This window comes from Centruroides vittatus, unplaced genomic scaffold (genome assembly GCF_030686945.1).
Source record: "Centruroides vittatus isolate TY-2023 unplaced genomic scaffold, ASM3068694v2 contig_796, whole genome shotgun sequence".
Classification (NCBI taxonomy): Eukaryota; Metazoa; Arthropoda; class Arachnida; order Scorpiones; family Buthidae; genus Centruroides; species Centruroides vittatus.
The window spans coordinates 146,226-172,933 of record NW_027122513.1 but is presented as its reverse complement, the minus strand read 5'-3'; the positions used below and the strand labels follow the sequence as shown (position 1 = coordinate 172,933).

Here is a 26,708-nt window from a genome sequence, read left to right as displayed (position 1 = left end):
TTTTATTTCATATTGTACAAAAAATATTTTCTATTTTTATTTTTCAATTTTTGATATATTTTTGATTATAGATGTATATTTGTAAATATTTTATTATTTTTCATGTATTTTGTCATTTTTCTATTTTTATTTTATTTTTATGTCATTAAATTTATTTTCATTTTATGTTGTATTATGTTTCATTTCTTAAATTATTTTTAAACGCTAACCGATGCTAACTTCGAATGGCAGCTTTCCAGCACGACACGGGAGTCATGCAGACAAGCCAACATTGCAGGCCCTGTACCCCTGTAAAGTTGGCTATCCAAAGGGAAAGATACCATTTAGGAACCAACTAGGCCACATTCAAAAAAATTTTAAAAAAATCTTTTTCGACTCAAATGATGTTTTTTTTTTTAAATATTCAAAAAGAAAGGTGAAAATCTTTTTACATTAGAGAAGTAACGGAAAGTCTGAAGGAGTTAAGGAAAATTAACTATTTAACACTTACATTTGATATATTCATATTTTCACTATTTGATTCTCTTGATTGCTGTTGCAGTAATGCAAGAAATTCAGCCACATTGTCTGAAAATAAATATCAATGTTTATAACTTTTTTTAATTTTCATTTATTATTATTAAACTGCTTTATTACTGTTTAGTTTTGATTGAGTATAATTTGATATAAACAAATTTACCTTCAACAGAGGCATTAAAATCAGCATCACTGTCAACAGGATTTGAGAGGAATGTAAATTGCTCAGGAATTAAAGAGAAAATTTTTTCTGTAATTGGTGGCATAGGACATTCAATATCGACACATACTACTTCCCCAATACTCATCTGTGCTTGCTTATTTGATGCCACATCTTTTCTTGCTTTCTGCTTCAAATTTTTCACAAAATTTTCAAGTTTTTTGTGTCCCATTTACTAACTTCCAGAAACTTACTAAATTCTTCAGTTAGAATTTGCCACATCTCATTTTTATTCTTTAAAGATATGGCATTCATTTCTTTTGATTCTATTACAGGGTGACAATAATTAACCCGTACAAAGTTTGTAGCAATGCTGCATCTGAACTTTTTTACTGTAACCAATTTACATACTATTGTTTAATTCTCCATGATTTCCTGCCCGTGTAGATGTACTTTCGATGTAATAAGAGTTAGTTCTGTATTTTTTTAATGGTGTCTAACAAATGGTGTGCAATTTTGGAGCTATTCCGTCAAGGAAAGCATCAATGTGAAATTGTTCGTCTGCTCGGTGTTCCAAAAATGACAGTCTCAGATGCAGTTCGGCGATTTAAGGAGCTTGGCCACAATGGTGACCGTCCCGGACGTGGAAGAAAGCACACTGTCAACATGTCTAGGAACCGCAAGATCATCACAAAGAGAGTTGACTGACATGCGAAGGTCTCCATGAGAAAATGGTCTCATGTCTAGGAACCGCAAGATCATCAAACGAGAGATGACGACATGCGGTTAATGGCGAAAAAGGAACTCGTACTCAAGCCCTACAAGTTCCAAAAGGTTCAGCTCCTCACCGATGAAAACAAGTGCGTGAGACTCCAAAGATCCCATTAACTCAAGCGTCGGGCCGCAGGTCGACAATGGGAGTGCATTCTCTTCACAGACGAGAAGCTTTTCCCCGTACAACCATCAAAACGACAGGAACTGGTCCGTGGGGGCTCCCGAACACTCAGCCGTCATCGAACATCACAAAATCCAATGTCAGTCATGGTTTGGGGCGGAATTTGTGCGAGCGGCAAGACACCCCTTGTTTTCATCGATTGATTTTGGCCCCAAAATCAATCAAGATGTGTACCACCGTGACATTCTCGAGGCTGTGGTACTTCTGTGGGCTCAGTAGCATTTTGGCAGTGCGAAATGGACGTTTCAGCAGGACTCGGCGCCGACACACAGGGCGAAGAAGACTCAAGAGTGTGCAAGGCTCATTTTCCCGATTTCATCTCGTCTGCGGAATGGCCACTGTACTCGCCGAATCTGAACCCAATGGACTACAGTGTGTGGTCCATTTTGGAGGCCAGGGCCTGTTCTAAGCGCCATGAAAGTTTGGAGTCACTGAAGCAATCCTTGCGCTGGGAGTGAGACAAACTGTCTCCAGAAGAGCGCGGCCTATCGCTGAGAATTTCAAAACGTGTTTGGGGCTCTGCATCAAAGCAAAAGGAGGCCACCTTGAAACTGGCTGAATATCTGATTAATACGTAAAGTATTGTCACTGTTATATGCTGTTGTTTTGCTAATTTTCATTTCTTTAATAAATTTACGATACAAAAAACTTGTACGGGTTAATTATTGTCACCCTGTATATCTTTATACTTTTCGAGACGAAGATCTGATTAATTCCATTAAATATTCTGTTTCTCGATGAAAAAAATTGGGTCATCAACTTTGTTTCTTGTTGTCTGCCATGTTTGTATCTAAGTGTGCATTACGTGTTTCCGAAATATCCAATCATGTAATGTGTAAGAAAATTTTCTAGCAATGCTAGTGTTGAGATTATGGATTCACTAATCCTGTTCTTAATATCTTGGAATTTAATAATCCTTTGCTAAAATTTGTTGGTGAAATCCTCGCATCAGTAATCTTGGTATTAGTCTAATAAATAGATTTACAAATACCAGGATTAGGCAATGTTGGTGAAACACTTCATAAGTTTCATTCCATCTTTAGTGACTTACACATGGATACCTCTGGTAGCTCACAGGCTGTCAAGACTATGCTCCATTTCTTGCAAAGTCTTATTCAGTATTTCCACAGTCAAACCTCAAATGGCAGTTTATTATTATTTTATTATTATACATCTTCCCTGTATGTTTTGCAATTTTTCATTGTATTTTTACTTTCTATGTTTATATATCATTTTTATAGTGCAAGAGTTGATATTTTATTGTATTTTTACTTTCCTGGCTATTATATATGAGAGGAAAAGTATGGCAATCAATCAGAAAATAATCCCCCATCCAAGATTTTTTATTTTTGGATTCTGTACCTTGAAATGTTGTAAAGAGCAAAAAATTTCAGGGGTTTTTTCTGTATGTATGGATGTTAGTGTGTTTGTGGGCATGATTTTGTTCATCCTCTTTAAAGCTTAATAACTTCTGCACTTTTTGCTAGAAATTTCCGAAATTTTGCAGGGAGGTTTGTTTATTAGGGGGATTGATACTGTTAAAATTTGGTGATTAAAAGGCTGAGAGGGTGGGCAGATAAAGGGGGCCATGTACATCTCCAGTAGAGTTAGACTTAATGACGACTTTAGTCGTTATTAGCATTTACAATTTTTTATAAAATCCATCTCTACTCTCAAAAATAAACTTTTCATATTTTTAAGTATTATAAAATGACAAAAAGTTTTTTAATAAAATATCATAACAGCAAATGTTGCCAGGAAAATTAAGCAACTCATTGCTGGATTTTTTCAAATAAAAGATGCAAATTTTTCTTAGAAACTGCAGTTTAGGCTATTGATGTATTTCATGTTGTAAAAAACCTTAATGAATTACTAAAAAAAAACAAAAATATATGAATTAATTCAATTATTATTTTATAAAATGTATCTTGCAAACAAATGTGATAGTATATACAAGAGTGAGTCAAAAATTATCCGCAATGTTGACATAACTCTTCTTACATCGTTCATGCTGACCTCTGTCTTCGTTTATTTTATTGTTATGCTGTTGTTGTCCTGCTATGGAATTTCGATCCTAATTCCTCCATTTGTCTTCCTTTTATTGCAGATAGATCATGGGTGCTCCATTAGAAGTTTGTACCAAAGAGGAACAAGGAGCAGTAGTCTGTTTTTTGTGGTCGGAAGGTGTATCAGGGGCTGTAATGCATCAAAGACTTTCGGCACAATATGGGAACAATGTCTTGCCGCAACAGAGTGTCTATGAATGGATTGAAAAATTTGTGGCCGTAGATGGTCGTTCAGCTCCCTCCTTGTGCGTAACACTTGTGTGACCATTTTTGAATTTTTCAATCCATTCGTAGTCCGATGAGCAGTGGTCTGTTGCGGCAAGACACTGTTCCCGTATTGTGCTGAAAGTCTTTGATGGAATGCAGCCCCTGATACGCCTTCTGACCAGAAAAACTGGACCACTGCTCATTGTTCCTCTTGGTGCAAACTTCTAATGGAGTGCCCATAATCTATCTGCAATAAAAGGAAGACAAATGGAGGAATTAGGATCGAAATTCCATAGCACGACCTCAACAGCATAACAATAAAATAAACAAGGACAGAGGTCAGTATGAACATTGTAAGAAGAGTTATGTCAACATTGCGAATAATTTTTGACTCACCCTCGTAAATTGTATTCTCTACCAATAGCACTAATATATTTATTATTATTATTTATGAATTATATAAGCATCAAAAATTTCAGTATCTATGAAAATGAACTCATTTTAATTTTAATTAGTAGTACTTTTTCCTGAAAATTAGTTCCACAAATCTAATGCAATCATTATATTTCAGAAAATAAGCTATTTAAATATATTTAATTTATTTACACTGATAGTATCAGTGTAAATAAAAAAATATCAAAGCACATATGATAAAAAAAAATCAAATGAAATATATACAATTTTCAAAATTGTTTTCTAATTGCATTAATTTCTTAATATATTTATAAACACAAACATTAATTTTAAAATTAAATACTCAACAGAATTGAAATTTTATTTTAATAATAGGATTGTTCATAAATATTGTAAAATTTTTATTTACATACAGTCAATTTTGCAAATAAACATCATACTAAACCCGATAACATTAAGCCAATACATCGCCAACTGCTGTAAATAATCTCTACTAATAGCACTAATATCCTGATTATTTACGGCAGTTGGCGATGTATTGAGTCAATTTTGCATTATCAAAAAATATTATTACATTTATCATATTTATAGTTTCATAGTACAATCATACATATTCAATAAAACGATATAAAATTTGTTTTTATATTCATGAAATTTATCAATTTATCCAAAATGAATTAATATATTTGTCATAAATGAACATATATAGTAATTTCATTTCTTATAATTGCATTAAAATATAAAAGGTAACTATTGATAATTTTACTGGTTTATTTTAACTGATACATTTTAGTAAAAAATTTCTTAAAAACTTATAAAAAACAGTACTGCATCTATTGTATGTTTGATCTTTTATATTGAATACATTCTGAATTTATTATACAGTAATTAAATATATTATTTACTGTACAATAAAAATAATTTATTTTTTCTTAAAAAAACATATTGTTCAATCATTTAAATCTATTATTTCAATCACATTATCATCAATATTAAAAACTTCTTTTCTGTCATAAACATTGTCATCAATGACTTCAATAATTTCATTTCCATCAAATTCGTTTTTATTTGTATCTGAATCATCATCTAACATATCTATTACTTCAATTAGCTTAGGCTTTTTAACTTCCTCAATAATTTCTATATCTTCCAAACAGTCACTTGATACATTATCTAAATCAGAATTTTCTCTTTTTAGCAAAATTGGATTATATGAATTACAGTCTGGTATTTTTTCATATCCTTTACTATTTTCTTCTTTAGAAATTTTAATTATATCTGTACATCCAGAATTTACTTGGTTATCAGAAGAACTACTTGAATCATCTCTGTTAGTTACGATTGATGCACACATTTCTTGCAAAATATTTTGTGGATGACAAGTATATGTATTAAACGTTGTATTAGATTTATATTTATTTTGTACATTATTACTTTCAGTAAGAAAATTATGCAGTATTTGATGACTGGAAACTGTATTTTCAAATTCATTTTGTTTCTCACAACACATACCTTGTTTTTCAAAATCATCTACATTTATTTGTAATTGCTTCATTTCTGATTCATATATTTTGGGAAAATCAAAATTATCATCATCAGAACACTCCACCCTAATTAAACTGTGAGAAATCAGATGAGAAAGTAAAAAATCTTTAAGTGAAAGAGTTATTTTGGGTAAAGATAAATTATTATTTTTAGTTTTTTCTTTAACTTTAATACAATCTTTTACAATATCTGTCTTTAGTAAATTATCATCAGTACTAGAATTTTCACTATAATTATTATTATGTGATGATGATGATGATGATGATGATGACGATGCTGTTGAAAAGGAAGAAATTACAGAAGCTAAACATTCATCAGAATTACCACTAACTTGAATATTTTTACACTTTTTATGAAATCGTTTTTTCTTTTTCTTTTTAACAGGAAGCACTGGAAAAAATAATTCAAATTATCTTAAAAGTTTCTTATAAACTTTAAAATCAAAAAAACAATAATTAATAAGTTTAAATCAATTCTGATGCTAATCTAATACACAAAGTCTTCCAAAAAGAATTCTGCAATTTTAAATTACTGTAATTATGTTATTACTTGAGAAGTATGCAATGTAGACCAATCAATAGAATAACTGTTTGAGTTTCATCTCACATCTGCATTCGAACACATTGTTGTCTTCTACTTCTAGGAAATGCCATAAGTGAAAATAGTTTGTAGACAATGTCTTAATGTTTGCACTATGTGACACAAGATACACACATTAAGAAATTGTAACGGACAAATGTGAAACTTGGAAAGTTTTCTAATGTTTTAATGTACATTACAATGTTCTCAGATAATAATTAACATAATTACAATAATTTAAAATAGCAGTATTTTTGATTATTCTATTGCTAGATTAAAAATTGCAGATAAATATTCTTTATTATGAATGAAATTTAAAAAAAACGAAATATACAAGCTTTAATTCTAAGTACACTAAAAAAAATTAATATCATCTCAAATCTTACTATTTTGAGTAATCTCTCTACAATTCGAACATTCCCAATGATTAATTAATGCTAAATTGGAACATTTTCTGTGACAACCTTGAGATCCACAAGTTTCACACAACAGCAATTTCCAAAACCTTAAATAAATGTATTAGATTTAAAAGCAAGAAACATATTAATAAATCATGATTACATTAATTCATGTTGAAATGAGCATTTAAGAGCCAATATATCAATATGATTTTATAATAAACCTATAATTGATATTCTATCTTAAAATTTATCTAAACTAAAATAAAATATTTACTCTTATGTATATTTATAAGAATATTTTTTCTGAAAATAAAATGTGCTTACTATTAATAATATGGCAACTTACTTTTTAGTATGTTGCTATGTTATTAATATGGAGTAAGTATAAATGGAGTGGACAGTGAGGACAAAATCATGTTCAACTGCCGCAAGTGATCCTGGCAGCTGGGTGTACATTATCACCTGCACACCAACACACACCAATGCATTGCATATTGCGACGAGTTAGATGTTTGAATTTTCATCTGTTCTCAGGTCATTTTACAGTGTTCAGGTCATTGTTTTCCCCCATATTTTCTAGATACAGTATTAAAATCATAGTTTAGATTGTTATGATCATGTTAAATGCTCTTGTTTTGTAAGTATGAATAAAAATATATAGTTTATATTTCATCTTAAACTTTTGACCAGCACTCCGGAGAATAAAAATTACTAATGCTGTACTGAATATACTGTATGGAATTATGTAATTTGTATATGCAGAAGTAATTAAAATACTTTTTATTTTTAATTGTTGTATTTTCTTTAACAGATTATTTTTATCATTATAGGTTATTTTAAATTTTATTTTAAGTTAGATCCTAAATTTTTGGTCATCAGCATATATATCTATATTCTATTGTAGGTTTTGTATTCTTACATTTCTGTAATATCTGATTATATTCAGTATGTATGATGCTGCTGTATTTTTAAAATCAAATACATTATGATCCTTTGTGAATCTATCATTATGGATTATAGTGTGGCACACAAATCTTTTTGTCTATTGTATACAATACACAAGATTATTTTACCTTTATTAATAACTTTAAGAAAATAAAATGGTCATTTGTATTGTAGTATTTGTATTGTAGCAAACACAAAGAAAAACATGCAAGGGAATGACGACATCATCATCAGTTAATTGTCATCCAAGCCACTAGGGTCATTCCGGTGCCATGGAAAAGTTTTAAAGCATAGAGAGTATAGGAACTGTCCACTCCATGTATACTTACTCCATGATTATTAATTACTGTTTAATTATAGAACACTAAAATGATTTATTACAAAACAGAGATGTAATAAAAACATTTGAAACTCTGAGAATACAAGTACTGTACATAATATATTAATCATTAATAATAAAAGGTCAGCTTTAAATAAGCATCATTTTATGTCAAAGCACGTTAAATCACTTTAATTAAATTAAATTTATTAAGAACACTTCTTAAAAAATCATTTGCTGCAGAAAAGAAATAATAGATTCTATATTTTTTGTTTTTATAATTTTTAATACATTCTTTGTTTTAGATAAAGCAGCGTTTCTCAAAGTGGGCGATAACGCCCCTTGTGGGCAGTGAGTAAATCTAGGGGGTGCTGGAGGCAGGGTACTGAACGGTGATCAAAGGTAAAAGTTCCCTTTCCTCTGTCAAACGGATAAAAGGAAACATTGCATTTAATGGTTTCCAGATGTCGAGAACAATGTACGGTAAGGGCACAAAGTGTGAGATTCATAGAAAAGTTTTCCTAAGAATATTTCCAATCCTTTCTCACACGGGGGGCGTTGGGTATAACTTTATGGAACAAAGGGGGCGGTGGATCGAAAAAGTTTGAGAATCACTGAGATAAAGTTATATCTAGTCAACATTGCACTTCATGAAATAATGGTTATAGATAGTATTTATTTGAATATACATTATTTGGCTTTATTTTTCCTAATTTAGGGTTACATTTTCTCATATCTAAGTTCTCATAATTTTTCTTTATTTTTAATTTTAATTTATGTTGTGAGGCTCTGGACAGGGTCCACCCTGTACCAAAATTTGCCCAATAATTTTTCTTGGAAATTTTGGAACTAAATAGAAAGAAAAAAGTATAAAAAAACAAAATATTTTCATCTAACTGTACATGACAGAGGAATTGACATATCTGGAGAATAAGCATATCTGGTTGGGATCAGAATTCAATGTCAAATTAAATATTGATCTCAAGTTGATCTTGAATTATCCATGGAAACAGGTACATGACCAATTAAAAAGTGTGGACAAAGAACTGAGACCAACTGAAATAGACAATTAAAGGAACAGATAAAAATTTGACACAAGTTTTTATCTATTCCTTTTGCTCATTTCCACAAGTTCTTTCTTTTTAACACCTTCCCTTTGACTAATTCATCTCATCTGATCATACTTTGCCTGTAAACATTCCACTGCCTTCTCTTTAAGATTATCTGTGACAAGTTCAACTTTAGCAGGTTTTTTGGCAACATTAGGATTTTCTCCCAATCAGTCACCATCCAGATGACCAACCTGTCTTTCATCAAAATCCTCAACAATTGGAAAGCATAACTGTCTTGGACTTTATTAGTGCCTGTCATGATGACAATTTGAAGTTTTGCATTGCATCCCATTATCCACCAAACAAGAGCTCCAGTGAAGTTTCTATCTTTCATTGTCATCCTTGCCAACCATCCATTCTAACAGACTCTCAGAAGCACATTACTTTTAACAAGACTGAAATCCACTAGTTATAGTTGTGAATCTTGGAAGATTGCAAGGAGTTGTAAGAATCCAATCTCTCTATTAAAATGGTTTTCTGTGGAAACAGAGTTCTTGCGTCAGTTGCCATGCCATCCCACATATGACACATCACCCCATTTGCTATTCTGAGTGGTCAGAACTCTTTCTCTAAGAGAGTGTTAGCTATATCTTCATAGCAGAATATAGGGGGCAATGAACCACTTCACAGGGATCTTCATAATCTTAATTTTTAAAATTTATCTTAAATATATTAGCAACAAAATGCTTGCTATCTTTAGCAAAATGCTTGCTATCTTTCAATGAAAAACATTGGTGTAATAAGTTATTATTTTTCTGTATAATTTTCCATAACCTGTTGAATATTTTAAAATTAAAAAACTTTGCATAATTCAAATAAAAAAAAAGTTAATGCAAGAACATTGAAAAAAAATGTCCAGGATTTCATAATTACATAATAATGCAATTAATTAAAACCAAAAAATTTTATTACAAGGGTCACACTGAAAGTCATGAGCAACAAATTCTTATAAATTAGATCAGATTAATATATTTTTTGGAAAAACAAATACATCATATTACGTGAAAAAATAAAGAAAAGTCTGAAAAACAAGTCTCTATTTTTTTCCATGCATTTTTCCTACTGTTGTTGGAGCTTGAAAATTCCTTATGATAGAACTCCATTCCATCACTACAAAACAAACTAACACACTGCTTTCTTGATACAAAATGATGTAGGACATCAGTCCTACAACATTTCATAGTATGGGCCTCACATATTTTCCTTCAAAATACTGAAAAGGTGATAATCGGAGGGTGCTAATTCGGAACTGTAAGCAAATGCAGAGGAACTTCTTACCCCATTTACTGAATTTCCTCCATGATGTAAGGAGCAGTGTGTGGCCAAATGTTGTCACACTGCAGGATGATCTTCTTCCCAGGACATTTATCTTGCACAACAGAGCTTATGAAGCGTCATGACGTACCAAGCAGCATTAATGGTTTGCCTGGGTCAAAAAATTCCATCTGAATCATCCCATCTGCATCTCAGAAAATAGAGCTGGGCAAATGGCTGATCTTTGATGCTTGGGTTTCCATCTTTAAAATGTTTTACCTTTCTTCTAACACTGCTAGCACTCATACACACATTTCCATATGTATGCTAAAGTTTCTGGTGATTTTCTGCAGTGGAGATTCCTTCTTTAATGAGAAATTCAATCACAGCATGCTGGCAAAATGAAACATCAGTTGCAACCATTTTGTATTGGATGACTGCAGTCATGTGATGGAAGCTAATGATGTCACAACTCATTCAAGGCATAGTCTATAGATTATGACAATGTTCTTAGTTTTTCATAATTAATAGGTTGTGATTTATAAAAATTGTTGCTCGTGACTTTCAGTATGATCTATGTATATAGCAAAATATACAGAAAGACCAAGTTTTTTCATACCTTAGTATGTTTTAATGTGAGCATCCTCACTGCAAGGCAAACATCTAAACAAAAGTCAATCTTTGCCCAGATGCACTCAATCATGTCAGAAATGACAGTCAATATAGAAGTGACAATCTTGTCTCTTAAGTATTGCAGATCACAAGTCTTCTCTTCATAAATTATTATCTTAATATCACTCCAAAATAAAAACTCAAGAGGAGTCAGATTAGGGCTTCTTGCCAGTTAGGAAATAGGACTCTCTCTCCCAATCCAATAATCAGAAATGTATCTATGAGTGTGTCTCAAACATTGTAATCAAAATGAGTTGGCACATCATCTTGCTGAAAGATAATAGTTATCTTTTTTTTCCTTTCAATGTCAACAATCTGAGAAAATATAAAAAGTTTCAGCATATCTAAGTAAGTGTTGCCTACAACTATTCTTTTAACAAACATTAATGGACCCATCACACAACGATATATTTACCTTGGGAGAGTCACAAATGTATTTAAAAATTTTATTTGGTTGTTAAAACCCTAAATTCTTTAACTGTGACAGTTGATACATCTGTTTATATGAAAACTTATCCAATCACTAAACATAATGTGCTTGAGAAAACTGTTTACATCATTTTATTCAGTATGAATTCAGCAAATTCAACATGTTTAAGATAGTCACTGGGCTTAGATTTCATGCTTGAGCTAGATTTTATAGGTATACAATTTCAAATCTTTATAAAGCATATTTCATTGACTCAAGAGAAAAATTCACATAAAAAGGTGTTAAAGAATATTTTAAAAAACGTTTTATTTTCCTGCAAGCACTTTCAACACATTAATTTCAATTCATTAATGCGTTGAAAGTGCTTGCAGGAAAATAAAACATTTCTTAAAATATTCTTTAACACCTTTTTATGTGAATTTTTGTCCTGAGTCAGTACAATTGTTGGCATGACATCCACTGTATGTATTTAAGTTACTTAGCACATTTCATACAGTCACTTTAGGAATACCAAGCTTTAAGTTGTGACAAGTGACAAATTTCTCTGGGCTACCCACATGCAAGAAAGCCAATCTTCAGGAAGCCAATCTGGTAATTTCTTAATGTGAACACTTCCAATTTCTTTAAACTGATCAAACTAATGAATTACAGTCTTGTCTGTAAGCACATCTTGAACATAAATTAGGCAACATTAATGTTGCACTAGTGTGACTGATTTAAACTTAGATATCACAATACAATGCTTTCTGTTGCACAGTTGCTATTATACTGACTGAGCTGACTTGCAGTAGGATTACTACTATACATACTAAGTGACCAAAAAGAAAACTCAATTTTTCCACACAGTTTAATAAAACAATCAGAGATTGACTGATTATTACCCAAGATATTTGACATTGAAATTTCACACACTTTTTTCAATGACTCTGTATATATAGATCCAATAAAAACCTATTAATTAAATACCAGTTCCTTTCAATTGCATCTGTATCCAAAATAACTTCTTGATTCATAAATTAAACATAAAATTCAATTTATAGTAAAAAAAATCCAGAAGTTATTATTCAAAAATTTTTTCAAGACTATACTTTCCCACTTTGAACTTTTCATTTGATATTCTTGAAACATGAAAAAGTGAAATAGTTATACAAATAAAACAAATAGAATATGAAGAGATTTATTTTAAAAATGTGTTCCTTTACTAAATCTCCGAACTGTTGTTTTTATAAACATCATCTTACGTTTATTTAATCTTTTTAGTATTTCAGCTAATTTAATATCAATACTATAAAATGATACAAAAACTGCTACTACAAAATGCATAAAATGTCTAAATACATTTCTATAAAAATGTCTTGTAAATTTCCATTAGCTATTTAATAATTAGAGATAAAAGGTTATTCTAGTACAGGTATACCTCGTCTTACGTCGGTAATTGGTTCCAGGAGAGGCGACGTAAGTCGAAAAATTTACTTGTGTAGTTATGACGTAAGTCGTAGTTTCGACTTACGTCGTAACTAAACGCCAATAATGGAGGAAACGCCAATAATGAGCACTTAAAGACCGCTAAATAAGACAACAACACAGAAACACAGATGTTTTCATGGTTCGTTCCCTAGGATTTATGATGATTATATTAACATTTACTGTAAATGTACATATTTTAATATGATTTTATGTGCTTTCAACGCTTTTCTAGTGATATTACGACTTCAATGTTTATGGAGAACGGATTTAAAGTCGAATAATCTGACTTAAACTTGATTTTTATTTTTTCATATACTTTTTTTGACAAACGATGTAACTCGAGAGCGACGTAACTCGAGGTATACCCGTATTCTTACATTTTCAATAAATTGTATTATTTCTAAATCAAAATAATCAATACTCACCCATTTTCACTCTCATTACTTGAATATGTTCGCCCTTTAGGACAATAGCATGTAACTGCATCACAACGAGAGTATGAAAATAATAAATCACTATAAGCATTTTCCTCCAGTTCCCATAAAGCATCCCTAAATTTAAAATTTAACCATTATACATTATTCAAAATAAAATAAAATTATCATTATTATTAATCAAATTTTTCATTTAAAATAAATTCATCAAATTTTATTAAATATATTAGAAATTTACCTTGAAGGAATGTAAATTCCTTGCTTTTTCATTGCTTCCCCAAATAAATCAACATTGTTGCAGAGAGGGCATTTAAAAAAATATCCAGTGCTCAAAGCTAATTTCTAATATGAAATGATTTTATATCAAAAATTTGTAGAACTACTTTTATATGTTTTTAAACTTTAATTAAATCTAGGACTACTATCTTATTTTCATCAGAATATATTCTACAATTTAACTTTTCAGTTTTATAATTTTTAAAATAAGTACAAAATAAAATCATCAAAATGCTTAGAATAATTACATAAATTTAAAATTTATTTTTAAAATATTCACAGTTTTATAGTTTAATGACTTATCAGTTAATTATAAATCACTGAACTATAAAGTTGTGAATATTATACATAATCCATTCATTGATGCATAACTGACTTTATTATTATTCATTATTATTATTATTATTATTAACTGCATAAAAAATCAGAAACATAAAAAACAAAAAAAAAATACAGAAAAGAATATTTAAAAACAAAATTGATTAAAATTTTTCTGAGATTTTTAACAATAGTAATTCAATAAATTCCAAAAACTAAAATGAGTTAGTGTTTTAAATTGTGATAAAACATCAATATCAAACATTTTTGAAATTATATATTATTTTATTGTCAGAAGTATGACATTAAATAATATCAGAGAGAAGTTATAGATATTCTTTAAATCATAAAGTAAAGAAAACATTTAAATTCTAAAAATAAATTTTAAAATTTCAGAAAAAATATGGTTAAAATTCTTCAGAAGTCCAGATTTTATTGGGATAAAAAGTTTTTGAGAGTTTAAAGTCTCACTTTCAGATCAGAACATAAAGAATACAGGGTTATTCAAAAAGAATTCCATGGTTTTGTGATTTTGTGGGAGATGAGTGTTACATATTGTCATTATATGGGTGTACATTTGTACCTTCTAAGGGATACCTATTTGTATCATTTATACTTCCATAAGTTTTTATGAGAATACTCTCATACACCACTGGTTCTACTCTTCACAACTAAGAGTGTGTAATGCAACAAGGAGGCATTCCAGAAATCTGTATGCAGTTCTTGAACACAAGAATGAATCAAACCTAAACATTTTCTATGCAGGTGTCACAAGCTAAAGTGTATGGCCCATTCTTCTTCATGGAAACCACAGTCAGAGGCATCAAGTTCCTTAATATATTGCAACATTGGCTCATGCCTCGGCTACAGACTGACAGCAATGAGTTCATTTACCAACAGGATGAAGTCCCTCTTACACTTCTATCATCCAGTTCAAGTGTGAAGTGTCCAGTACAAGTACCAGTACAACTGACAATTAGTTAAAATTCAGCCAAACCCTTTTGCAGAGATGGATCATATGTGTGGCAGATCTGATGGTGTGGACCCTCATGTCTTTTAATCTGACATTCCATGATTCCTTCTTGGGGGGCTATATGAAAGATCAGGTCTATATGCTGCCATCACCAGCCACTCTGAATGAACTCTGACTTTGCATTAACACTGCAATCACCCCATTGACTTGAACATGCTGCTCCATGTTTGGGGTGAATTAGAATATCGCACTGATATTTATCATGTCACTCAAGCAAGTCATATATAGCATCTCTAACTGTCTCAAAAGAAAAGCTTTCAGAGCTTTTCTAGAAATCTGTATGTTAGTATTAGTTTGCAATAAACAGAATAATTTTTTAAAATCAGGTAATTCTTTTTGAATAACCCTGTATGAAGAACAGATTCAAATCAACATCATTTAAATTAAGCTTACATTCAAAAATATGCTATAAAATTAGTTAAAAATAATTTTAAACATTATTTCCTGGGAATATCTGAGAATTATCTGTGTTCTAAAGTAAATCTGAAAAGAGCTGTGGGTTTTGTGTTCTAGCAATTTTTGTGAATTGTGATATGCAGTGTAGGTTACACAGAGGAAATTATAGTAATTTTTAACTAATTTTAAATATTTGAATCTGAAGATGAGACTTTAGCTTTAAAAACTGCTTTATTGTAATAAAATTTAAATTGTTGAAAAGTAATTATTTATATATATTTTTTGTGGATTTTAACATGAATGATATCAATTATCAACAAACAGAAATAAAAACAACCAAATTTAAAATCAAAATTCAGAGTATATTGTATATAATTTATACATTCATGTCCAAAAAATAAATATAATTGTCCAATTCATAGATAAAGTAAAAAATAAACAAAATAATCAGCAGAAAATTTTTGTGAACATTTCCAGATAACAACAATATCCAGGACATTCTCAAAGATGCCATTAAAAAACACAAGTTTATGTAAAATATACAGGCTCAATATATATATAATAGTAGCATGACATTTCTGTTGTGATTTAATCATCACGGAAAGTTTGTTACTGATTTTTGTATGATATTGACAGTGATAATGCCTTAAAGATAATTTTATGATAGAAAGAATTATTGAAAGTCTAGAAGCCAGTTATAGACAGATGTGTTCAAGAGTCTGAATGTGCTGCAATGTGTTACATCTAAGCTTTCAGCCAAATTTCAAAGAACTGGAAATGTTGGATGTCAACTTGGAAGTGAGTGGTAAGATTTGACATTTTTCAACAGAACCACTATTTGACATTAATACTGCATTGAAACAAATTACCTACAAGAGTTTTATGACAAATTACCTACAAGAGGCTTCAGTCAAATGGTCTTTTTGCAGATATTCAATTGATTCCTGTGTTCAGAAGAGGCCATTTTAGATGATGTCAAAACATCAACATTACTCTTTGAATGAAAGGGACTGATGAGTCTGAGTAGTCTACAGAACAATTCTCATTAGATTAGAATCTGGAGATTCTGATACAGTCCATGAACATCATGGAAAGAGACAGTTTGCAGGTGGTAATATTGTGAGAATCCCAGGACTTGGAGAAATTATTAATTAGTTGAATTAATTATTAAGTGCTTTCACTTATTTTTTTGAGGTCAGAAAGGTCGAGAATGATACATGTCTCACTTGATGATTTCATCGATGAGTCGGTGAGAGATCGAATTAAATCTAAACAATTATCCGTCATCTAAACTTTTGCCCTTTTTGTTGGGAGGAATGAACACCTTATAAGGTAATGATGCGTGAGAAAACATTTGATTTGTGTCGCGTTAACCCAAACAATCATTAGTCACAAAGCGATCTTTTAACCCCTTCCACCACCTGATATATGAGTCAGCAAACTGATATAAAAAGGAGTCTGATCTCGGCCTCCGCGCAGACATTGACAAGGCGGCCATAGAAAGAACACTCCACAGAAGACGTTAACCCATTCTCCTGGCCAGCCATACATGACGGCGGACATCGACAGCGCCCATACGATATAGCAGCCATCCACAGAAGAAGTCGACCGCCGACTACGGACATCAACGGCCATAGACTAAGGACCAGTTCATCCATGATCACCTCCGGCCCGACATCCAGCCACCTGCCTCCACAAACTCCTAAATTTGCGAGGATTTCACTGTCCCCGCATAGGTTGGATCAATTATCAGAGGTACTAACTTCATTTGTAAGCTCTCTCTCTCCATAAGTTAACAGGTAGCTCTAATAACGCATGGGACGCGCTGCATAGACTTTTAGATTGTCGCACAGGTTGTACAGTACCTTTGTATAGTTTTAGATATTCATATTTAGCCATACGTGTAATCCTTAGCTTAGAGATGATAAATGTGTGTTGTTATGTAAAAAACCTGTCTCTTTCCTGACTACGGACACCTGGACAAAACGCTTCCTTGCTTCCCCACTTACCCCTCTTTCCTACCATTCGGAAACTCACCAGTTGGAAACTTGCCATCCAGTGACACAATGATGGATCTCTCCGATCCGTGCCGATAAGTGGGGCCAAAGCATGCAGCTTGTACCTCCCTGTTCTCACAATATCATGGAGCATCATTATGCTTAATGGCCTCACTGTGATCCATATTTTTGTAAGAGGTAGGAAGAGAGATGAAGTTTTGAAACCCTGTTTGAGACTTTTCTGACATGCTATGGGTATGCAGCTTTCATTTTCGTGAATGATATGGATGGAAGAATACAGCTCTATGTATGCACTTGCATAGGGCTGCACTCTTTAATGACTTTCTTGACAGTGCAGATATTCAGTGCATGAAATGGCCAACAGGCTTAATTCCCATAGAAAATGTGTGAGATGCTCTAAGTCAAAGGTTTACAAAGTAGTTGACAACAACCCCAAGAGTTATAAAAACATTTTTAGGAATTGAAAATTAGTCACATGTCAATTGAAAACAGTCCATTAAAAATTATTAGTCCAATGGATTAATCCAATGTATATGACAGTTCAGGATGTTGTAAATTTTCACATTGTAAGCGATGTTTTCTATGAAAATGATATATAAATTAATACTAACTCATCTGATTTATTTATTTATATATTATTATTATCAATTGTATTACCAAAAAACACAAGAGGGGTCAGTAAAAGATTGAGAAATCCTTGAAGGGTCAACAGTCAGAAAAATTTGAGAATCCCAGTAATAGAGAGATAAGTTTCATACCGTCAGCTCTAAATGAAGAATATTCCAGGAGCTTAAAGATAATCATGTTCAAAAATAGGCTTTGCTCCTGACTGAGATGATAATCATTGTTATAACAAGGATGAACAATCATTATGCAGCATGTTTGCTTGCAATAGGCAGCCAACCCCATATAAATCATTTTATGTACAAAAATATCTACACGTTTACTAGATTTTCTTGTTGTTTTGGTTTGATGTAATTTAGAATAAATTTTTGCTTTTCAATTGTTTTCTTGCATAAAGAATACAATATTCTGCTTGTATTATATTGTTTATGCTGTTCTGATCAGTAATTCTTGTGATATATCCCAAATTAATAGTTATGCTTATTTTTTGGACATGAGTGTATATTATAATTTCCAAAAATTTTATGATCTGTCATAAACTATAATCATTTATAAATTTCATAAAGTATTCAACTAAGTAAATCAAACGATATATAATAAATACTGTATACATTGAAAATGAAATTTATGCCAATAAAACAATATACTTTATTCCTCTGTCAAATAACTCACAATTTCAAATATGTAATGATTCTTTCTTGGTTCCATTATTAATTAGGTCATAATGTAGGTAATTTCTCTGCAATTTTTCATTTGGAAACTGCAATAACAGATACTATAACATAAAAAAACCATTAAAAAAATGCTGTAAAAACTTTTATTTACTAAAGTTTTTGGCCGTATTTTACTAAACTTCTTCAGATGGAATGCAGATTTGAATAAAGTTAAGAATGAATGCAACAGTATTTCAAATATAACATTCTAGAATACATTTCAGATTAAAAATCAGGATGTTTAAAAATAAAATATAACAAAAAAGAAATAAGTTTTTATAGGCCCTTCTAATCAGGATGTGCTAGACAGAATCCATGAGTTGAACTACATCATATCCCTTGGGGTTTTAAGCCTAAGGTCATAAAATCTCAGTGATGGATTCCAATTGAAACTGAATAGTAAATAGAAAGATACTTTAAAGGCTGAATTTATAAAAGAAACCCTATGGTTTTCAAAATCCTACATAATGACAAAGACCCTCAACCTGTAACACATCTGGAGTTTATATAGTTCCTATCAATAACCTTAGAGTAGTGCACAATTTATATTACATTGGAAATACAATGAGATCTCTAAGTGCAAGATTAAAAGAATACCAAGATGATATACAGATGTCACATCCAGCCACAGTCTTGGCAGCTAATGTCCTCTCTAATTCTGAATCTGTCAATGTTAGCTGGAACCACGCCAAAATCATACAGAAGATCTGAAAGCAGACACCTCATTCACCATGTGGAAGGGTTACACATTTACGAATCAGTTCATCTTAGGCAAGCAATTAACTACAAGGATATCACCACTCTGTCAGTGGCACAGTAAGCTCTCTATGAGTTAAACTCCATGTAACCTAAGATGACTAATAACCACTTCTGTAGAGACAATGATCTTCTATTCATCATTATTAATTTTGTTTCTTTTTTTATATTTTTGTTTGTTACCATATACATATATTTATCCATTTTTGATATGTTTTTCATATATTATTTCTTTTTTGTTATAGTTTATTTTGCATTTTTGATTTATGTATTTTTCATTTCTATTTTTATTTTTAAACATCTATCTTTCTACATTTGAAATGTATTCTAGAATGTTATGTTTAAAATACTATTGTGTTCATTCTTAACTAAAATTCAAATTTGTATTTCACCTGAAGAATGTCAGTAAAATATGGCTGAAAATATTAGTAAATAATAGTTTTTGATGCATTTTATGGCTATTTGTGTATTGTAGTACTGCATTATTTTACTTTGAATTCTTATGACTTTTGGTTCTGAAATTTCTTAAAAATATTATGACAATACAAAAACAAATTATTACTTGCTTGAATGTAGCATAGTTTTAGTTTACTAAACCTAAAACTAAGGAATGTGACTAAAACAAGTTTACTAGAATGCAAGTATTATACAGCATATGAACATCTCATGAATTTCATTAAAATATAATATTGATGTATGACAAGTAATGACAATTTTTTAAATTTGAAACTAAGTATCAGCACCAGACTTTGGTTTAGAAACCAAAGATTAGAAACCTGTTAGATATATATCTGTTTGAAAATGTTGTCTCTTGCATGCTTGTTTATCTAAAATGTCTAGCCTGAGTCTATTAGAGAACTGGGAAATGATCAAAACTCTATTTGAATGTTCTTTAAATTTATCAAGTTGCTAAAGACCTGAAATCACTCAGAATATTCAAGAACTGTGCATACAGTACGTAAATTATTTCAAAATGGTGAAAACATTGAACACAAGTCAGGAGCAGGACATCTATCATCAAAATTGAAACCAGACATTTTTCAAATTGTTAAGAATCTGATAGAAAAAAATTATGTTTATAAGTTAAAGTTGCCAAAGAGTTTGGGTATATATCAATCATAATACGTATGCAAAATACTAAAAAAAAAATATTTAAAAATCTATACAATATTGGACATAAACAGCTCAAAACAATCAAAAGCAAGTGATTCCAAAATTGGTTTTGCATAAGTGAATGTAAACACATCATGTATAATAATGAATCATATTTTAGTTATTCAAATCACAAAATTAACTCAAATGCAAATTATCATAGAGCAAAAAGAATATGTGATGATGAGAATCCAATTTTTTGAAACATGAAAAATTTGAAAAAAGGTGTGTGTATAAATCACAATTTTGCAAAAAAGATGTATCAAAGCCATTTCTTTTTACTAGTGAATTATGCAATAAATACCCAAGAATATTTAGGTATATGAAAAAACTGATGCCACTTCTAAAAGAAAATTACTCAAGAAATGATTATATTTTTTGGCCTGACAGAATATCTGCACACTATGCTAGAGAAACAATTGAAATATATGAAAAATACAGCAAATAATTACGTACTCAAAAATGAAAATCCACTCCAATAATATACCTCTGTTCTGCCCTATAGCATTTCTGGGCTTATCTTAAGACAAAAGTTTACAAAAATAACTGATCTGAAAAACTTTGCAAGTTTTAAGTTGAGAATCCTATTCTGTATCAAGGATTTTGATTTTCACTGCTTCAAACAGGTTATGCGCAATAATAAACAGTATAATTTAGATGGGATTTGCAATGGACTATTGTCAGTTGTTGATTATAAAAAGTTTCATTAATTAAACAGTCTTATACTTAAATAAAGTATAGCCATTATTTAGTCATAGGTCCTTAAAGACTGTTTTATTATACATTTCTTATGTATAATATAAATTTCATTGCTTTATAGTTGAACATGCTATTCTATAATGACAAAATAATTAAATAATGAGCATTGGTTTAGGACTATTTTATATAATAATAATATTTTCCTTCAATCATTCTTATAAAAAGTACTTTTTTCATTTAAAAATATCATCACTCTTAAATAATTATTTGTTTTTGAATAAAATTACCTTGAATTAGATTCTTAGTGCACTCCTTCAGTATAATAATAAAATAAAAGCATACTAAAAAGGAATGGTGAATATTTAAGAGCAATAACTATACAGTTATCCCTCGTACAACATGGCACTTTTGCAACACAATTTCACTCTAACACAATTCAAAAATTGGGGAAATCTCCTGTACAACATAGTGTCCAGTTTCAACACAGTTTGAGAATTTAGGAAATTCTTCATACAAATTTCACAACTTTCAAATGCAAATTCCATTATTTTATAATTTTTTATTCAAGTAAGCATGCATGTCATCTCAAATTTGCCTATGTATTTTAGAATATTGAAATTGTAAATTTGATTTGTGTCTTTTGTGAGCTTTAATAAAAACTGATAGTGCAATTTTTTCCTCCTTGTCCTAGCTTTCCTATAAACCACATCTTTGTCATTGCTTTCAGATTTTAGCCTTTAAGACTGTCACTGTGTTTTGTTTTTATAGATTAATCTTCATATTTAGTAAAGTTCATTTAATCATTTTTTAGATAAATGTTATTAAACTTTTTTTAACTGTAGGTAAGTAATCATTTAAAAAAATGATGAATGAAATGCTGTAACTTAGTACTTGAACTGTTCCCAACTTGAACCATTCAGTATTTGAATGCAAATTCTGGAAAAAGTTGCTCAGTCCTTGATTGAACAAACACGGTCCACTAGAACAAATTTTTGATTAATAACATATTTTTATTTTGTCACACAAAAAATTTTATAGTAAAATTTTAAAAAATGAGGGTATTGTTGATATTTCTGATCAACATCAACAATAAAGCTGAGATGACAAAGATACTTGCAAAAAGAAAACACTCTCATTCAACTAAAATTAATATTAATGCATAATACAGTAATTTAATTGTTAATTAATTATTGACTGGAAATAAATTATTGATTGCTTTAATAAACATATTTCTCTTAGTAACAAAAAGAATAGTATACTTTTGTGAACTTTTGGAACCTAACCCCACGTTTTCTATTAGTCCTTTGTTTCATATAACACAGATATGCATAACATGGCACTTTTTAAGAACATAACTACCGTGTTATATCAATATGAGGGATACCTATACTTTTAATTAAAAATATCTTTTGCTAATATAATTAAAGGATGAGTTGAATGTTTCTTTTAAAACTATTTTTAAAAATAAAAATAAACTTATTTTTCATATACTTGATGACATATGAAAATAGTTAAATCATAATAAATATTTTGCATACATCATGTGTATAAATTTATTTTTTAGTTTTCTTACAGTTTTAATGTTTTTTTAGGTTTTATTTTATTCTGAAGTTAACACAAGTTTATGATATGTAAACATTTTAGTTTGGAGATATGAGAAATATATATTTATTAGCAAATCATTAGAGCTATATCATAATGATTAAATCATTTTTAATATATTCAGATTATATATTTTAATTAACAATAAATATTTCAGGTGGTTTTTCTAGAATATAATTGAAAAATGTTTCAGAAATTTGTTAAATGAATGTTTGTGAATTTCTAATTTTGTTTGAACTGAAATAACTTAAGATTTGTAAATTTATCTTATATTACTAATATTTAATGTGTGAAAACTATACACATTTAACATTTTCAAAAATGTAATCATATTCTAAAAAATTTGTAATACATACATCCAATTCTGTTTTTACACAGTATACAGGGTGGGCCAGCGAAAACGAAACGGCAGAGTGTTCGTGTTCGTCCAAGCAAAGCGCTCGGACAGGTCAATTTTACTCTCGAGGGGACATCTTTTGCAATAAAGTTTTTGCGATTCTGAATACAACAGACAACAAAAAATTTTAAAAACTCATTTATTTTGTATTAACTAAACAAGCATTTATTTCGAAAAAAATGTTTGTTTAGTTAATATTCAGAATGGCAAAAACTTTATTGCAAAAGATGTCCCCTCGAGAGTAAAATCGACCTGTCCGAGCGCTTTGCTTGGACGAACACGAACACTCTGCCGTTTCGTTTTCGCTGGCCCACCCTGTATACGTTCTTGCATAAAAAAGGATGCTATTCATATGGAAAAATAAAAGATTGGTTCCAGATCTTAAAAAGTAGTAAAAAATAATATGATAAACCAACTAATATAATAGGATGTATTTAAACAAAATATTTCAATTTTAATTAATAAATTAGAGAAGAGACAACTATAACTTATCAGTAAAATTTAATAAATTTATATATTATTCACAATATTTATTTGTATTTTATTTTTTATTTGACTTTTTCAATTAAATACCAAAACACCTCTCACTTTTAACACCAAATGGCATACAAAAACTATTCTGTATTGAAAGAAATCAAAATAAATCATACAAATAAACTGTCAAATTTCAAATTAAATGTTTTTCTGACTACTTTAATCACTACATAAAGTCATAATAAAAGAATAATGATTGCTATACATGTTCAAATAAGTCATAAAAAACAGACATATCTTCAAATTTACTTGAGCATGTGTAGCAGACTTAAATGCAAAATTCTAAGAATTTTTTAAAAAGAGCAATTTTCTAGAAAAGCAAATATCAATATTTTTTAAATTTAAAATCAAATAGAGATTATTGACTAATTATTGGCTGAGCTAGTATCTGCTTTATATAGAGATTTTTAAAAAGGTAAATCTATTGAAATGTATTATATCAAAACAAATCATGTAAAAAAAAAAAACTGAGTTTTTTCCCACAAAATGTTAAATCAAAATTGTATTAAAAAATCCATGTAAAAAACAAAACTGAATGTGTATCTTTTTTGCCTTATTAATATTTCTAAAAACAAAGTTAAAATAAAATAAGCGTACTTGTATACAAATGCGATGAAACCATACATTCTTGCAGCAAGGAGGCCATAAAGAATCATTAGATACAAAACCATGAACATTGTTTAAACATATCAAGCATTTTACATCTTCTTTAATATATTCAGGTGGCACTTTTTGCTTTGGTCGATGGATATGACAATATGATCTAAGAAAATCAATTTAATAAATAAATACAGAATAAACAGAAATTCTTAAATATTTCAAAAGTAATGAATTTTAAAATCATGCTTTCATTATTGTCAAAAAACTGATGATAAATTTTTTAGATGTTAACAAAAAAACAAAAAAAAATATGTAAAAATATACAATAAATTTAATTATTTAATCTAATCAAATGTAATCTTGTACAAATTCCTTGCACAATCATATTTATGAAGTAAATGTCTTCAAGTATAATTGTAGCACTTAAAGTAAAAGCAATTATCATTATGCTTAAAACAATTTAACATATTACTTTTAATAAACTTACTTCATAATTTTATTAATAATAATTTTCTTATATGAAGAAAACAGAAATTACTGTATAACATGAAAAGCAACTTTTGCATTTTTCATTGTCAGTTGATCTTTTTCTAAAAAACTTACCAATCTGTGAAATCTTTATTATGCAAGGAAATTCATTTTTCATTGAACTGCTACAATTATTATTAACAGAAAAACACCTAAGCAACCACAAATATTTAATTCTATGAACGTTTTATTTCATCTACAACAAATATTGTCAGGTAATTCTTAAATATAAGTGACAGAACATATTTTTAAAATGAATGATACAGATCCAACATTCAAAAAATTAAAAAGAAAGATGGAAATAAAGCCAAGTGTTTAATTAAAACTCAATTTTTGGATTCATAGTCCAACAATCAACAAAACACAGTTTCAAAGAAGAAAGAGAAAGTAAAAAGAAAGATGTGTAAAACCATCAAAGTTCTACATCAGTTAAACAAATGCATGCCAAGCTGTAGAGAGAGAGAGAGAGAGAGAGAGAGAGTCATTCTCTTTAAAATTAATTGCTTTGACTTTTTTAATTTATCTTGTAAATCTCAAAGACCTCAAAATGTTTCAATCATACCCAGTCATTTGATGTAATATACTAGTGTCATGAAAGTCAACCCATACATCTTCTTCTCCTACATATACAGCTAGAGCTGTGTTGGCCATTTTCTTCTTGATATTGTATTGGTATTTTTTAATTTTTGTGGCTAGACCACTGGCCAAGACACCAATATAAGTAAGTGATCTGTCCATGCTTTGGTCACATAATGGGATGGAGTAAACCTGACCAGAACTTATTTCAGCCATGTCCTTGTCATTTCTGATGACTGAAAAGATATTAGGAGGTCTACTATAAAAAATCCTAACTCTGGTCATTCCAGCAATCTCTCTATATACCCTGTGCAGTTGGGAGAAAACCAGACTTTTTCCAACATAAAGAAAATGACAAAAGATATTCAAATGAAATTTTTTGTTTTATTCAATGTAATCCCCTTCCATGCCAATTCATTGGCACACATTGAGACAAGTGTGGGAAGGAGCATTATCATGCAGAAGAATCCAGTTTTTGGCTCAGTACATGGCAGGCCATACTCAGCTAATTCAGGTAAGAAGACGTTTCATAACGCCAAGATAGTAGTTCCTGGTCACTGTAGTGCCAGATGGAACAAACTTGCAGTGAATTATTCCCTTTGCATCAAAGAACATGATGAGAAGCATCTTGTCTCACAATTTCTGCTGCCTCAGTTTTTTGAGATTTAGCGAGTTGGGACCAAGCCATGAAGTGCTCTGTCACTTCATCTGCAGTTCGTACTCGAAACAACATGATTTTTTGCCCATCACAACATTTTGCAGTTTCTGGCTTATAATAAAGTTTAACATAGAAATTTACACTATTGGATACTGGAACTTTGTAAATAACCCTTTCAGAACCTTTTTATCCAGTAAGATACGATATTTAGATGCAAGAACAAACGTTTTTGACACTCTATTGAGTTCTGCTTCAGGTTTGATATTGTGATGTTGTTCCAACTTTAAAATGCCCAGAGTTCAAATTTTAAACTGCCAATTAATTCGTGTTCGAATTATTTAATACGAAATAA

General features: G+C 30.1%; 1 protein-coding gene across 1 annotated transcript in view; it reads right to left on the bottom strand.

Annotated features, from left to right (window-relative positions):
* Nucleotides 1–4,898: 4,898 nt before the first annotated feature.
* Nucleotides 4,899–26,708, bottom strand: part of LOC136981829 (G2/M phase-specific E3 ubiquitin-protein ligase-like) — a 79,648-nt gene continuing 57,838 nt past the window's right edge. Inside the window, exons 6-10 of the mRNA XM_067278213.1 lie at nt 24,592–24,757; nt 13,715–13,818; nt 13,468–13,593; nt 6,829–6,947; nt 4,899–6,253 (exon numbers count right to left, since the gene is read on the bottom strand). Of these exons, the coding sequence (XP_067134314.1) occupies nt 5,268–6,253; nt 6,829–6,947; nt 13,468–13,593; nt 13,715–13,818; nt 24,592–24,757 (1,501 nt within the window). The 3' untranslated portion in view covers nt 4,899–5,267. The remainder of the gene's footprint in view (nt 6,254–6,828; nt 6,948–13,467; nt 13,594–13,714; nt 13,819–24,591; nt 24,758–26,708) is intronic.